This window comes from Terrapene carolina, unplaced genomic scaffold, assembly GCF_002925995.2.
Source record: "Terrapene carolina triunguis isolate 2854851 unplaced genomic scaffold, T_m_triunguis-2.0 Scaffold42, whole genome shotgun sequence".
NCBI lineage: Eukaryota > Metazoa > Chordata > Testudines > Emydidae > Terrapene > Terrapene triunguis.
The window spans coordinates 12,689,855-12,705,483 of record NW_020664393.1 but is presented as its reverse complement, the minus strand read 5'-3'; the positions used below and the strand labels follow the sequence as shown (position 1 = coordinate 12,705,483).

General features: G+C 42.4%; 1 protein-coding gene across 1 annotated transcript in view; it reads right to left on the bottom strand.

Annotated features, from left to right (window-relative positions):
* Window positions 1-1,945: 1,945 nt before the first annotated feature.
* The window catches only part of MCHR2 (melanin concentrating hormone receptor 2), a 37,101-nt gene continuing 23,417 nt past the window's right edge, over window positions 1,946-15,629 (bottom strand). The window contains exons 3-5 of the mRNA XM_024198433.2: window positions 5,274-5,468; window positions 4,125-4,244; window positions 1,946-2,270 (exon numbers count right to left, since the gene is read on the bottom strand). Of these exons, the coding sequence (XP_024054201.1) occupies window positions 1,946-2,270; window positions 4,125-4,244; window positions 5,274-5,468 (640 nt within the window). The remainder of the gene's footprint in view (window positions 2,271-4,124; window positions 4,245-5,273; window positions 5,469-15,629) is intronic.

The following is a 15,629-nucleotide window of genomic DNA, read 5'->3' as shown; positions in this document are numbered from 1 at the left end:
CAATTTACCCCTGTAGACATGGCCAGATTCTTCCTTCAGATCCATATATTCCCTCTTCAAAGTTATTTCAGCTGGAAGTAATACCAAATTTCCTACTGGACCTAAGGCTTCATTTTTCAGAGTAATTTAAAATTAAATAGGGTTGTAAAGATTTTTTTCACCATATAATTAGGCTAGTTTCACTGTTTGTTTCAATAGAATGGAATACTTTAGATAAATCCAGAAGCTCTGGGTGGTTAACAAAAATACATAAAATTTAAAAATTGTTTATATTCCTTTATTAGTTTTTATTATAGAAATTTCCACTAAATATTAAATAAAGGATAGGGTGACCAGACAGCAAATGTGAAAAATTGGGACAAGGGGTGGCGGGTGATAGGAGCCTTATAAGAAAAAGACCCAAAAATCGGGACTGTCCCTATAAAATCGGGACATCTGGTCACCCTAATAAAGGAATAAACATTTACTCCGCATTTTTGAGCTACTCAAAATTAGAACAATGGGGCCTGGAAAAAAAGATAGTTTACAACTCAGTGCAGAGGTTCTCAAACTTCATTGCACTCTGACCCCCCTGACAACAAAAATTACTACACAACCCCAGGAGGGGGACCGAAGCCTGAGCCCCACTGCCACGGGTGCGGGAGGAGAGGCAAAACTGAAGCCCACGGTCTTCAGACCCAAGTAGGGGGCCTGTAATCTGAGCCCTGTTGCCCAGGGCTGAAGCCCTTGGGCTTTGGCCCCAGCAAGTCTAAGCCATTAAAATGGGGTTGTGACCCACTTTGAGATCCTGACCCATAGTTTGAGAACAGCTGTCCTATGGCAATGTTCTATTGATCAAGCATGGCTTTGTTTTCAGTATTACCAAAGTAAAAGTTAAGTATTTTCTGTTTAACCAAGTTGTATTATCATGGTCCCAATGCACTGCTTATTCAGACAAAACTTTCATTGATTTCAATACTTCAGTGGAAGTTTTGCTAATTTGATCAGGCCTCACAGTATTGTTCTACTATATAATGGTGATCTTAAGGAAATCAAACAGCTAAGATGCTGGCAACATTCGGAAATGTCAGGCCCAGTTCTTCCCCTATTGAAGGCAATGGATTTTTTTGTCATTGACTCTAGCAGGAGCAGGTTTGAGCTCTTTAAGAAGTGAATACTCTTTTTAAGGCCGTCTTGGAAGTGGTGGTTTTGAAAACAAGAAACAAACAGTGATCCCTGAAACACACAGCTCTTTGTCAAATATATGTTTATTATTTTCAGATGTACATTTAATATAAATATCAGTGCATTCATTTCATAGTTTGTAAGCACATGTACAAAGCTGAATTTGAAAGCATTGCCCTCCTTCCTCTCCAAGTTCCTTCTGCTTTGTCTCTCCCCTGTCTGTTAATAGCTGCAGGAGTGGGCACCCAAGGGGAGACCACTGTATGATTGTTGAAAATCAGTAGCTGCTAGTGCTGCTTTCAGACCGGTTGGCAGTTAGTACTTTTTGGCTTGTTATAAGTAAGTAACCCATCATGTGCATGACATCGCACACAATGTCATGGACGTGATGGGTTAGTCGCTAATAGCAATGTCAGATCTTGAATACTTGTCTGAACATACCAGCCACAGACAGTCCTTCTGTCCGGTAACTGCCAGGGAACTGCACATTTTTAGAAGCTCATTTTGGTCTTTATGCTTGTAGTATTCACCAATAAGGAAGCAACTGGACAATAACAAAGAATACTTTTGCACAGCATCCTTCCACCACGTACCCTAATATCCAAATAGTGGGCCTGATTCTTCTCTCCCCCAAGTTTTACACCGATGTAAGTCCATTGACTATGATGAAGTCACTCCTGAGTTACAGTACTATAAGCGAGAAGGGAATGAGGCCTAGTCAGTTTAACCATAAAAATAGTCACATATGTAATACATCTCTCTCACCGAATAGACTCTCCTTTTAAAAGCTTGACCCCAGTGTGTTTTCAATGTTGTTAACTTCACGTTCTGTCATCTTGAGCTTGACATTTGTGCACCGAGTCAGACGCTTCCGAAAGTTCCCGCTAAGTAGTATGTAAAGGAAAGGGTTAATGCCGCTACTGGCGTAGCTGAGGCAGATGGAGAAGTAATAGCTCACATAGAATGTCAGTGATGGCTGAGAAATCTGAAGATTCACGAGCTGTATCACGTGGTATGGAGCAGCACTTACAACAAATACACCGACCAGGACCAGCACCATCTTGGTCAGTCTCATGACCCTTCGTCTTGGGATACTGGTATTGTAACTGCAACATAAATGTGAAGATTGGTAACTGTTAAATGAAGATAATATAAAGGAAAGCACAGATCAGTGAAGACAGTGTATTTTGGGCAAAATTTAGTCCTGACAGAAGCAGACACAACTCCCAGGGACTTCATTTTTATTTGTTGTGTTGTGTTTGCTTCTGTCAGGGCTCAATATGGTCTTATGGGTTCATTAGTATAGGTGGCACTGAGAAGTTTTTTTTGTTTGTTTTTTTTAATAGGTCTGGTTGATGACAATTTGCTATCATTCAGAATATTGTGAACAAATATCTGCCCCTTCCAGCGTTGGAACTGTGCAGATTGGGGCCCACACTTCTGACTGCATTGTTTTAACTGGGGAAAAATACAGGGCAGAAGATCATGGCTGATCCCTTATGTGGTCCTAAAGAGAGTTGATAGGAATGATGCAAGGAAACTTCCCTCTACTACGCAGGTGTTGGCTATTTTTGAAAAACTTATGCACACTGTTCCCTCTCTGCAGCCGCTGGAGTGCAAGACACGACAAATGGAGTGGAGAGGGATAGGGAGGAAGAATCCTCTGCAATAGATGGTGGTGCCCACCATGTACACAAGGGATCTTGAGGAGAGATATGACTAGGGCTGGTTGAAGATTTTCTGTTGAAATTGCTTCTTTTTAATGTACAATTGTGCTTTTGACTAAACACATTTTTCATTAAAAGCATCCGCTTTCTATGGAAAATTTGAAAAACAGAATGCCCCAAAATTTTAATATTTTGTCCAAAAACCAAAATATATTGATTTGACAATGCTGCTGCAAAGCCTCATGGGTATTGTAGTTTGGTTGTCTCCTATCCCCCTTATCTTCTATGGGCTGGCTCCTTGGCCAGACTACATCTTCCATCCTGCATCATGACCAAGGATTCTCATGATACACCACCTCTTCTCTCTAAGAGAGAAGATCATGGTGCATTTTGGGAGATGTAGTTTGACCAGGTTGCCTGGCCCATAAAGGAGAATGGGAACTTGAGAAACCTGAGCTACTACTCCCGTAAGGCACCCACAGCATTTCCAAATGGAAATGTCTTGGTCAAAATATTTCAGTTTTTGACCAACTTTTTTTTTTAATATTTGAATTTCTGCCAAAAATTTAAATTTTCCATGGAAAATTTTAGAATTTTTTTTATTTTCATTTAAATTTTCTGAACTTCCTATTTCCCTCCGCCCCCAAATTTTCAGCTATCTCTAATCAAGAATTTGGTCCTCTCTATCAAGAGTTCTAACTCAGTCAGCACTCGAAATCGTTACATTTTTAAAAAAAACTGCTTCAACCAAAAGACAAAACCACACCAATTTCCCATCAAAGTTTGGAGGAACAATTCCTTTTGGAGATAAAAACCTGTATGCACAATTGCAGCCAGGAACCTATTGGGGTTTGCAATGGAAATACTGACACAGCTCAGTACGGGAGTAGCAGGGTGACAATTCCAGAGGTAATTGGGTGAAATATAATGGCCTGTGTTATAAAGGAGGTATATAATAGATAAAGACAAAATGATCTAAGGCTTTTAGGGGTTTAAACTCTATGTATGTATGAGCCTTAATTCATTATGTTTTGAAAGAGTTTCTGTTAATAATTCTGTCACATAGCTTCATGGGACAGCATTCGTATCTGAGAAAGTGTTTGTCCACCAAACCAAACCTAATTATGGGCCTGAGACTACAAGGCGCTGTGTATCTGGTTTGAGGTGCTGAGTACCCTCAACTCCCACTGACATCATGGGAGTGAAGGGTATACAGCGCCTTTTAGGACCTGGCCCACTGCAAACAAGTTCTTCCCACCCCTAGTAGCATATCTGGAATATAACATACGTTACCATCCTGCTTTCTTGTTTTGCTGATACATCTCCCACGTGTAACATAAAATCAATATATAGCAAATGAATATCAGTGGTAATGGAAAAAAGAAAGTTGTGATAGTCAGATAAAGCGTGTACCTGGAAAACAAAATGCAGAGAGAACAGACAGCATGTTTACATAATGCATATAAATAACCTCAGAAATGGAAAAAAAATATAGACAACATTTTTCAGAAAGTGGCCTCTGATTTTGGGTGTCCTGGGACCTCACTTTTGGAGCCACAATTGAAGTCAAGGGGAGTTGAGAGTGTTCAGCACTTCTGAGAATAAACTCCCAAAACACTCAAGCTAGGCCCTCAAAAACAGAGGCACACAAAACCAGAGGCCTCTTTTGAACATTTTGGCTGTGATTTAATTATAGGACAAGATACGCAGTGTACAGTTAGAGGGTCACGTACTTTGGGCATCATTCTGAAAGAACATGAAACATACAAATATGAACTCAGTAGAGCATCATCATTTTCAAAAGTGCTCAGGGTTGACCTAACTCGGCTGTCATTGAAGTCAATGGTAACATTTCGATTGATTTCTAGTATCATTAGTTCCTAGCACTATTATTAATGCCAAGCACATCTGAAAATCCAAACCACCTTCTTTTATCCCCCCCCCCCCCCACCACCAAAATGACAATTCTATAAATAAGGCAGGAATCTGGGCACAGCCAGACACTGGAGGGCCATGTGTGTGTTTTGGAGAATGTAGATTAATTTTTTCATGGGCTATAGCCTCAAATGAGCATAGCCTGTCTGGACAGACAGTGCACTGAGAATCTCTATGTGGAAAAGAAGGTACCTAATTCCAGCCAGAGACTAAGCACTCCAGGCCATATCCTCAGCTGCTGCACATCAGTGGAGCTCCATTGCATTCAGTTGTGCTGAGGCCATCAATATTAATAATAATATCTAGGACTACTTTAGTGGAGATAGCATTCTGAACTGCCAAGCAGGAGACCAAAGTTCAGCTCATTCTTCTGTTCCCTCATGTCAGGGACAGGAATGCTGCAGACAAAATGGGCCTGGACCTCAGCTGGTGTGAATCAGAACTGAAGTGAGTGGAGCTACTCTTTCACCAACTGAGGGCCTGGCACGTGTAGTTTTAGAACCTTACCAAAGTACATCATCAGGTGATGTTAGATCGAAAGCACAACTCTCCAAGCCATCTTTGAATTTGATTACTTTTGAGTAGACCCAGACAGGAAACACCAGGATCAGTGAAGCTGCCCACAGGCATAAATTAACGCGAATAGTCTTTGATCTTGTTCTCAGGCTAGTGAGGCGAAATGGTTGGACAAGAGCCAAGTACCTGCAAAAACAGGTAACAGAACAATATTATGGAAAAATAAAATGAATTAGGAAGTTTATATAGTTGTCCTTAAAGTAATAAATAAAATATCCATTGCCAAAAGTGAAAGCTGCTTTTTAAAAGTCATATAATGCTACAAACAGGAGGAAAAAGCACTTTGAATCTGCAGTTTATTCAAGCAGTGCTCTGAACAGTCCACAACTGCAGTTATGCGTCATTAAACTTTGGTTACCACTATGTCATTATCTGATTAAAATATGACCATGTAGATCATTGTTGCTACCACTGTTATATAATTGCAACAAATCTTACACAAAGTATGTCAAGTAAGGTATCAATAGAAAAGTTATGATTTGCTGAATATGATTATGCTATCTCTATGCATGTATCATTTTTGTATTTGAAGTTCTGAGTATTGACTCTATACCTGGATTTCAAATGTTTGCTCCTGTGGTTAACATCCACAAGGTATTTAGGCTGCACATCTTGAAGGGACTATTCAAGTTAAATGGCCCATCAAAGAACACAATGGAAGACGCCTATCTACACTTAATGGACTTTCCTGTGAACTTTCTAGCTGGAGTATGGGTAATGGCTTCTGCGATGACTAAGCCATATCTTGCATGGACATGTGACTTGCCCATTTGACTCCAAACACCATCTTGTTACCTATAATTTTCAACAGTGAGCACAATGGGATTCCCTCCATATGGCGGAAGCTATAAAAAGCCCTGGGAACGGCTCCATTTTGCCTCTTTCCTGCTCAAACCTCTGGACTATATGGATTTATACTAATGGGAGCATTCTAACCAAGGGACTGAGGACCTTCCAAGTATTTAGAACCAACCAGAGACTTAACAAGCCAGCAGTTTATTTCATCATTGCTACAAGCCTGATCCAAGATGTATTTGATTCCTTTAACCAATTTTAACTCTCACCTTTCTTTCTTTTTATAAATAAACCTTTAGATTTTAGATACTAAAGGATTGGCAACAGTATGATTATTGGTTAAGATCTGAGTTATATATTGCCCTGGGTATGTGGCTGGTCTTTTGGGATCAGAAAAACCCTTTTGTTTGATGAAATTGTTTTTAAATAACCACTCATCAGTAAGTCTAGTGTTTTTTATGGCGATATAAGGACTGGAATGCCTAAAGGAGACAGCTTTTCTGACTTCTTGTTAGCCAGTGTGGTGAAACAGAAGTTTACTTTTGTTGCTGGTTTGGTATATCTTATGGGAGAATAACCACCAGTTTTGGGGTGTGTTCGCCCTATTTCTCAGCAGTTTGTCATGAGCTTGGTATTCTCGGTTGTGACCCCCAAAGGCACAGTTACAACCACATCCTTTAACTGCTGTGATGGGGGGTTTTAATAAATGATGGTACTGGAAGAAGTCAATTTCAGGACTCATCCCTAAAAGGAGTACACAAAAAGAAGACTTTAGACTGAATTATTTCCTGGAAGGGGATGAGGATATAACAGTGTACCTAAGACTTTCATTTTTCAACATAATTAAAGGCCAATCTGACATATTTGAGTAATAGGATCCCTCAAATCTGCTGTAGTTGTGTCTGTAGAATTTAAAAGATTTACTATCACTACTGCCAAAGAAATAGATTCTTAACTGTTCAATGAGTTCACTAACTCACAAGTAAACCTCCAGCTGTCCACAGTTTACAAATGCTACAATATAAATTCAATTGAAATTTCATGACCTACATATTTTGTAAAGGGAACTTTCATCTGTCAGCTCAAAGTGGATTAAAGTTGTCTCTCCTTGAGCTAAAAACCAGAAGATTAAATGAAACAATTTATATGGCAGAGATGTAACATTTAAATGTTTACTCAGGAATGTATAAGATAGACATTTAAGTACATTGCATTTGACATCCTTTTTCATTCCAGTTAAGGTCAGATCTTGAGGGTGATAACATTATTACTAACATCGCAGCTAGGTTAACCTGTAAATAATTTCTCTGGGGAGAATGGTCCCAGGTATTTTGGAATCTATGCAAGGAAATTCCATTTTGTTGGTGAAAACAATTAAGGTTAAGTTCTACTTTTCTGTCTGCATCTTTCCACACTGCAGTGGCAGAGTCCAAGAAATGTGGGGCAGACCATAAATAGGGTCAAAATGCAGAGAATACAAATCAGAGTATGGTCTCCAAAGATGGTGTAAAGCTTCCACATGCACTGCCCTGGAATCTGGTGCTGCTTTCTGCATCTCTTCCTCATTGTGCTTCATTAGAGAAGCCTGAGAGGTACTGTAATATATACTGGCTTGTCACAGTCACAAGGGGATGTAAACATAGCTAAGAGTCAGTGTGGCACAATTACATCCCAGCCAATCTACCCTCCTTTCCCTGTTGTGCATGTTGCAGGGAGGGTGTACAGTGTACAAACCTCTATGATGGTCTGTCATTAGAATCACCCAACAAAATCACCTTTGCACTGACATGATTCTCAGTGTGCTGGTCAGAAAGCTTTTGCAGACACAAAATGCCGGCAGTGCAGTGCAAAGTAGCCACACTGCACCTGAGGATACAGCCCATTGCGTTGTCAATTAAAAGAGCTGGGTTTGGTATAATTCCTTAGAGTTCCCATTTCTAGTTGAGATCAGCTGCGTTACAGAGGTGAGATCTTTGCTCTAAGTCAGGAAAAGGGAACCTCTGGTTTCCTTACCCTTTACCAACTGACTTGTCAAGGAGAACTAATGATGGCATCCAAAGAGGCTGTATTTGCCACTAATGGCTGTAGAGTAGTGCTTTAGGGCAACTGGCTTAGAGGGAAGATGATGAAGGCAATGGGGCAGTCTCAGAGCTCCCTGCATGCCTTGCAAAAACAGCAAGTAATTAAAATATTTGATTTCAAACCTAGGAAATGTGGAAATGTGCTGGACAGTGCTCCCAAACAGTACCAGAGCTCTGCATTTAACATGCAAGGATAGATTCTCGCCTGCACCAGAGCACTCCTCTGAGGGAGGAGGAGGGCATCAGGGAGCTCCCTGATCCTGAGCCCAATCTCAGCCCTGATGAGATTTAGAGCAGCAGCCAGCCTCCTCTAAGATCCATCAGTAGTTTAAGGTCCTTTAATGAAACTTCTGGCAGTGGAGAATGGTTGTGGCAGAGCTCCACCGCTCCCTCCCCCGCAACACATCCTCTATGCCAGGAAGAGGGGAGGCAGTGCAGATGTGCCAGCAGAGTTCTCTTTACCAAGGGAATGATCTGTTGGGCATTATGGCAGTTTTGCCACTGAAGTGATGCACAGGGAGTATAATCCAGAAAGAAAATCTGGTCCAATTTGCAGGCAGAAGCAGTGCGTGGAGATCCCCCTGGTCTCCCCGCATGCAGGAATGTGCCACCTGCTTTCAGGAGTGGCACGGGGCCAGGGCAGGCAGGAGCCTGCCTTAGCCTTACTGCACTGCTGGAGTTTTAGCGGCTGGAGATTGCAATCGACTGGCAGAAACTCCGCGAGTGACCTGTTGATCTCGATCTACCGGTCGGTGACCACTGCTTACAACTACTGTTGTAATTTTAAACTGGGAAACTACAGAGGAAACTTTATGCAATAAACATTCTTTATCATAAAACTAGTATCTCTGACATGCCGTTTCACAAGGAAAATGTCATGTAGATACTACAATTATTACAAATAAAGGACCAGATTATCCTCTCAGTGGAGTTATTCCTGATTTACATGAATACATATAACAGCAGAATTTTGCCAGTAAACAAATATATCAAGCCACATATGTGTATGATTTTAACAGCAGTCTCTTCAAACTGAGCACAAAATTCTGCTTTCAGTTGCACTGGGGCAAATCTAAAGTAATTCTACTAAAGTCAAGTGAGTTACTGTGGATCTTCACCAGTATAACTGAGAGCACAGGCTGAGTTAAACAACTACTAGTTGAAGTATCGGTCATATTGAAACCTTGAGGTTAAGTAGACAATGGAATAACCTGATATGTGAATTCATGGAATCTAATAGTGTAGATGCTATAAAAACCTAAGATTGCTAGCATTGCCTCCCACTATCACTCAATAATACAGGTGGATGGGTTAAATGAGCTGAAATGCTCCTGTCCAAACTTAACTATAAATGATTTGAAACTGTGCTTAACCACGTAGTAACAGCTTTCCTATACTAGACACTCATACACTATAGTGATAGGTCCAGGAAAGTACACAGAGAGGTAACTCATCTTTACATTTTATGTGAACTAGATATAAAAGTATCTTAAGCCTTCATAGAGTCATAGTTTCATAGAGTTTAAGACCACAAGGAACCATGAGATCATGTAGCTTGATCACCTGCATATCAGATACCATTAAATTTCATCCAGATACCCTTATATAGAGCCCAGTGACTTCAGCATTTCAAATCCTCAGGAATTTAATCTGTTGTGTGCCACTGGGAGAGAACAGAAGAGACTGAGGTGCCACCAATGTTAGAGGCCCCTGCAAGGCAGGGAATTGGTTGGTGAGATGATCCTAGCAGGCAAACCACGTCCCATGCTGCAGAGGAAGGAGAAAATCTCTCAAGATCCATCCCACTCGGATGTTGGGGAAAAATTGGCAATCAGTTTGACCCTGAGCATTTGAACTGAACATCCTAGCCAGCCATCTAGAAAGTGGCTTCTCTGTACCACTTCAGAACACTGATCCATCCCATAAACAGTATATTGTTTACTTTACTTCAGAGCAATGAAGATTCATGTTTCAGCTGACTGATTTCCTTTTCAGTCATGCCTATGGCTATAAAACCCATTCTTTCATTTTTCAAGTTGTGTAACAAACCAAGCTCTTTTTCACTGGAATCTGACAGAATATGACATATAACAAAAAATTATGGCGGTTGTTTTCCCCATGATTACTATTAATCATGGTCTCACAAACACAATGCTTGAGACAGAAATAACAGGCTGTTTGAGTGATCTGGATATGAGAGGAGATGGGTTATCCACCAAGGATTGTTTGAAATGCTCCACATTTATAATGCAGCTGGCACTGACTTGCCCTAATTTGGGTAGATCTATCTGTACTAATCTAATCTACTGGCTCACAGAATCAGATCCTGATATCACTGATATCAGTTACATTAGTGCAAATTGGGACTAACTCTATTTTACCTATTGATACAATGCTTATAACCTTGGAATTACTCTGGATTTATACCACTATAATTGAGATTGGAATTTGGCCCATTCTCTGTACACAAATACAGCGTCCTATTTACGCATTTTTATTTGCTTTCATTATTCCAAGTATTTTTGTGTGAAAGCAACTAAGCTGCAAAGGCATTTCTAGAATCTGACATAAAAAAGGTATGAAAAATCTTGGAATGGTTGCAAATCAGAGCAAGTCAGTGTAGAATTTAAATATATCCAGGAGTTTAAAGTATGGGGGAGCAGAGCAAAGTGCTGCTTTCCCTCTTCTGCTGACTTGCATAATAACAGTACTAATAATACTAATACTTATATAGTAGATCTCAGTGCTCCCCCTCAGTGCTCCCCCTGCTTCTCTTTGGCTGGAGTGGAAAGAATTCCCCCTCACTGTTTCAATCTACTTCAAGCGCTGAATATATGACTACAAAAAGACCAGTAATATTCTCTTCTCTTCACAGTATTTCACATAGAACTGTATAGCATAATATACCATAGTTGCCATCAGTCATAGGATCACAGTGTTGTCTAGATCAAAGCAGTGCTATCAAGTAGTCGGTATTTGCATTTATTTGTATTTGTGATCATATATTTCTTAAGTTTGTTAAGTGCCTGAGAGTCATTAACAGGGCTGAAACAAGGTGAGACCTGTCATATAATAGAGCGGTGCTTCCCACTTCATAGCTAAGGTTGGAAATAACTTTCTATGTCATGTCTGGTTTTCTGACTTCTGCATTGCTCAAATTTTCCCCAAAGAAGCCAGACCCCCTTGATATTTTACATGCTGCCTCTAAACCCTGGGTAGAATTTTTCTGGGAAGTTTGTAAAAAATCAGATAAGGAGTTGTAAAGATATGGGAATTTCAAAAAGTGCTCATTTCCTTTTTTGGAAAAGGTTTCTGTACTTTAATTACAGTGTATTCAAAATGCATCTATCGTTAAATGTGTCTGTACTATAAAGTGTATCAAAATTGTGTAACTTTTCAGGGCCCATTGTATCTGCAAAATGGTTTGGCCAACAAACTCCAGATTTGTTTTATGTTGCAGGTTTTGTTGAAGAGAGGAGCAATTTAGTGTTTTCTTGGGACCTTTTCTCCCAAGCACCATTTACTGGCATGCTTAGTACAGACCACCATTTAATGTTCACCAGCATTCATACTTTCCTCTTTCCACAAACTACTGTAAAACCACCAAGCTCACCTATTTTAATATTTCTAAGATATCACCATTCAGCTATCCTTCAAAACACTCAAGATATATAGCACATGCTTCATTCTATTTCCTTCATATTTTCCTGCACTCTGTCAATGATAACCTTTAGCTTTTTACTCTTTGAGTCATGTTACCTATCAGCTCTGTGTTCTCTGAGGCCGAAGGCCACCTGAATGCCATGCTTGGGGCAGCAAAAAACATAGAGCCGCCTCTGCTTCTATGGTTATTAGCTGGCAATAAATAACTTTCATGGTTAAGCTGGTTGGTTTCTCTCTCTCTCTCTCTCTCTCTCTGCAGCAATGCTCCTTGTACCTAAGCTAAAGATCTCTGCAGCGCCCCAAAATCCTATGGGTTTGCTCATCAAATGGGTAACTACCAGAACAATTGTAACATGAAAGTGGGAATAGGGATGTGCTGAACCTGGGGCATATGAGGGTGGCAGCTTGGAAGTGCTGCTTGACCCAGCCTGCTCAGGCATGCTGTATTCCAGTGCGGTGCCCATGGCATATGAGGGTGACAGCTTGGAAGTGCTGTTCGACCCAGCCTGCTGAGTCCAAGGGCATATGAAGGTGACAGCTTGGAAGTGCTGTTCGACCCAGCCTGCTGAGTCCAGGACATATAAGGGGTCAGCTTGGGAGTGCTGATTAACCTGGTCCTCTCAGACGCACTCTGTTAATGTGTGTATGTGTGTGTGTGTGTGTGTGTGTGTCTGATTCTGGGGCTGGAAGAACCCAGCCCTGGGAACCTAGGTCCTGCAGGATAGCTCCACTGGGAGGGAATTTGAAGAAGGGAGAAGTAGAGCTCTGTATGAGAACACGAGTGACACAAGCAGTACATTGATAAAATTACAGAACTGCCCCCCCCCGAAGAGTAACCCTAAGAAATGTGTGTACCCCAAAGTAATGGGCAATTCTGGTAACAAATTGGTGGAGGAACACAGGCAGCACGTGACCCTAATCATGTGGCCCTTGTTGAGTAGTTGCTGCGGAGTGGGGAAACTGAGGCATGGAGCTGCGCAAACTATCTCTTCCTTTTTCAAACTAAGCTCCTTTAGTGAGGTCCCTCTCTCATAGAATATTTGGTAATGTCCTGTAATGTTTAAGTTAAGAAGCGTGCTTAGAATAACTATAGGACTGTGCAATAAGTTGTTAAGAGTTGTGTCTTAAAAGTAAAGATTTTAGAGCAATACTGTGACTGCATGAAAGGGCTTTTGGTAGAGACCATTAGTGAGATAAGGGAAGTAAAGATGGCTGGAAAAAAAAACCGTTGGCTACTCACTTGAGACAGGAGAAAAGCAACAGGTTAGAGAGATGGGTAATGAAGCAGGGGAAATGCCCCTGGGAAACGGGGTGCTTTAAGGTGAGAATCCGCTGGTTGAAGTGAGTCTGAGCTTTGAATAATATTTCACAACCATTATGCCATGGGGTAGCGCAAAGGATGTGGCTGCTGCATAGGCATTATTTTATGCATGTCTGGAGATGGTTGAAATGGTAAAGGGAAGGCACGAACTGGAGCTAGAGAAAAAGCAGTTACAACAGCATTTGAACAAATGTGAGACAGACGGGTGTGAATTTATAGCAGAAAAGCTTAAGATGGTGACCCTACTTAGAAATATGCAAGAGGAGAGGGACAAGGCCAGCAGGAATGCAGAACAGGATAGGAAAGAGTTAACACACACACAAATTTTGTTAGAAGAAGCGAGAGCAGCAACTCGCTTCCTTGTAGATGAGAATAAGGCAGCCAAGGCAGCAGCAGGCCCTCAGAAGTGTGAGGCAGAGATTAGTAAATTGCGTACCCACCTTAGCGCCCATAAGGGGGTGGCAGCGGCTGTAAGGTTGAGAAAGGATTGTGATTTGGCGCCCCCTGGGAAAATAGAGATACCCCCTGATGCTGACCCCAAAACCCCATTCAACCCCGATTGGCCACACATGCATAATGTTGCCTCTGTTTCCACAAGGGAGGTTAAACACATAGTTGCAAGAGCCGATCTTCCCACAATGGAGCTGGTCACGGACGTAGTAAGATGGTCTCCTAGTCAGGCCAAGGCTATTGCAGAGAGTGAGGCCATTGAACCATGACACTACCGTGGCATGGCTGGCTTGCATTTGGCAAATGTAATCCTCTGTTGATGGCATGGACTTAACCCAATTGGCTCAGTTATGTGCCTCTCCTTGTATACAGATGCTCTGGACATAGGCATAGGTTCTTGGGAGCGGACTGCCGCTGGACCCTGGGAATGGATAAGTGCTTTCAAAATATTACTGCCTGCTTCTTCCCTCAAGAAACTATATATAATGGAAGAGCAGAAACCAGGAGAGGCCCCAGAAGCTTACCTAATTCCAAAGAAGATGCTGGCAGCTCTCTCTGATTCATTACCCCAGACAGAAGAGAATGGGAATATCACTTCCCATTATCAGGGACATGAATTAGTACAGAGCACTTATGCAGGACTAAATTCTCAGACAAAAATGACCATGTGTGCTGTGGATGTAGAATACCTAAGCTGGAATGAACTAGTGGCAAAAATCAAACAGGCAGGGGATTTGTTGCGAGAGACTGGTGTCTTAAAAAGACAAATCAGCAAAAAGACCTCAGAGCCCATACAGGCTATCACATTTGCGAATAATGGTCCTCACTCTGTCAGTCACCCTCCCAATTATAATCCCCCTACCGCCCACAACCCTGGGCAGCGCTGACCCAAGGAGATCCTTAGGAACATGATTTGGAAGGAGCTGGTGAACTTAGGGAGGCTATGGGAAAATATGATCACCAGCCCCCCAGCATCCTGATTAATGCTTTGTCTCAGATCATGCAGAGAACAGAGTTAATGCAGGGAGGCCCCCCTCAGCCCACTGCCCGGTACGGAGTGCATTCCCCATGCCCACTCTCTGTCAAAACCAGATCCCTGCCCCCTCTTCTGAGTGGAGGCTCTCGAGGGAGTCGACCAATCAGTAGGGGTACCCGGTTCCCCACGGGCCTCCCCAGCTGATAGCAAGACTTCAGTGTGATATATGGGGGACAGCCACTGTGAGGGCTACAGTGGGGAACCCAGGGATGTTAGCCCAATTGCTAGTAGACACCGGAGCATCAGTAAACATTCTAAATCCCCGGTGGATCTCTGGAGGGAGACCCACCACTAAACAGGTTCAGCTCAGTGGGTATGGCGGAGAAATCCAGGAAGCTCCAGTCTGGCAGGATGTTCCCTTGCAAATTGACAGACTACAGGGACAGTAGAATGCTGTGCTCATGAGGGAAATGAGAAGGGAATCCTAGGTGTTCCTTTCCTCCGAACATTTCAGCTAACTGTGGATCTAGCTAACGGTGTGTTATGGAAGTTAGAAGGGGGGGCCTGCAGAGATCTCTGCTGAGCATTGTTGTGCTGCTATAAAGGCACCCACAGCCACCCTAACCTCCATTAGTGATCCATTGGTACAAGTTTAGATTGAGGGAAAAGATCCCCCTCCTCAAAGGCAATATAAGTACCCAGCCAGGGCCGGCTTTAGCAGGTGCGGGGCCCCATGCCGGGACGTGAATTGTCTCGCGCCCCCCCGCCCCAACTCCGCCCCAGCCCCGCCCTGACTCCGCCCCTTCCCTGTCCCATTGGATCCCTCCCCAAATCCCCGCCCCCAGCCCCGCCCCTCACTGCCCCATTGGATTCCTCCCCAAATCCCCACCCTGGCCCTGCGTCTTCCCCAAGCACTCCGCATTCCTCCTCCTCACCCCTCCCTCTCAGGCTTGTGCTGATCAGCTGTATGGCGGCGCAAGCACTGGAGGGAGGGGGGAGAA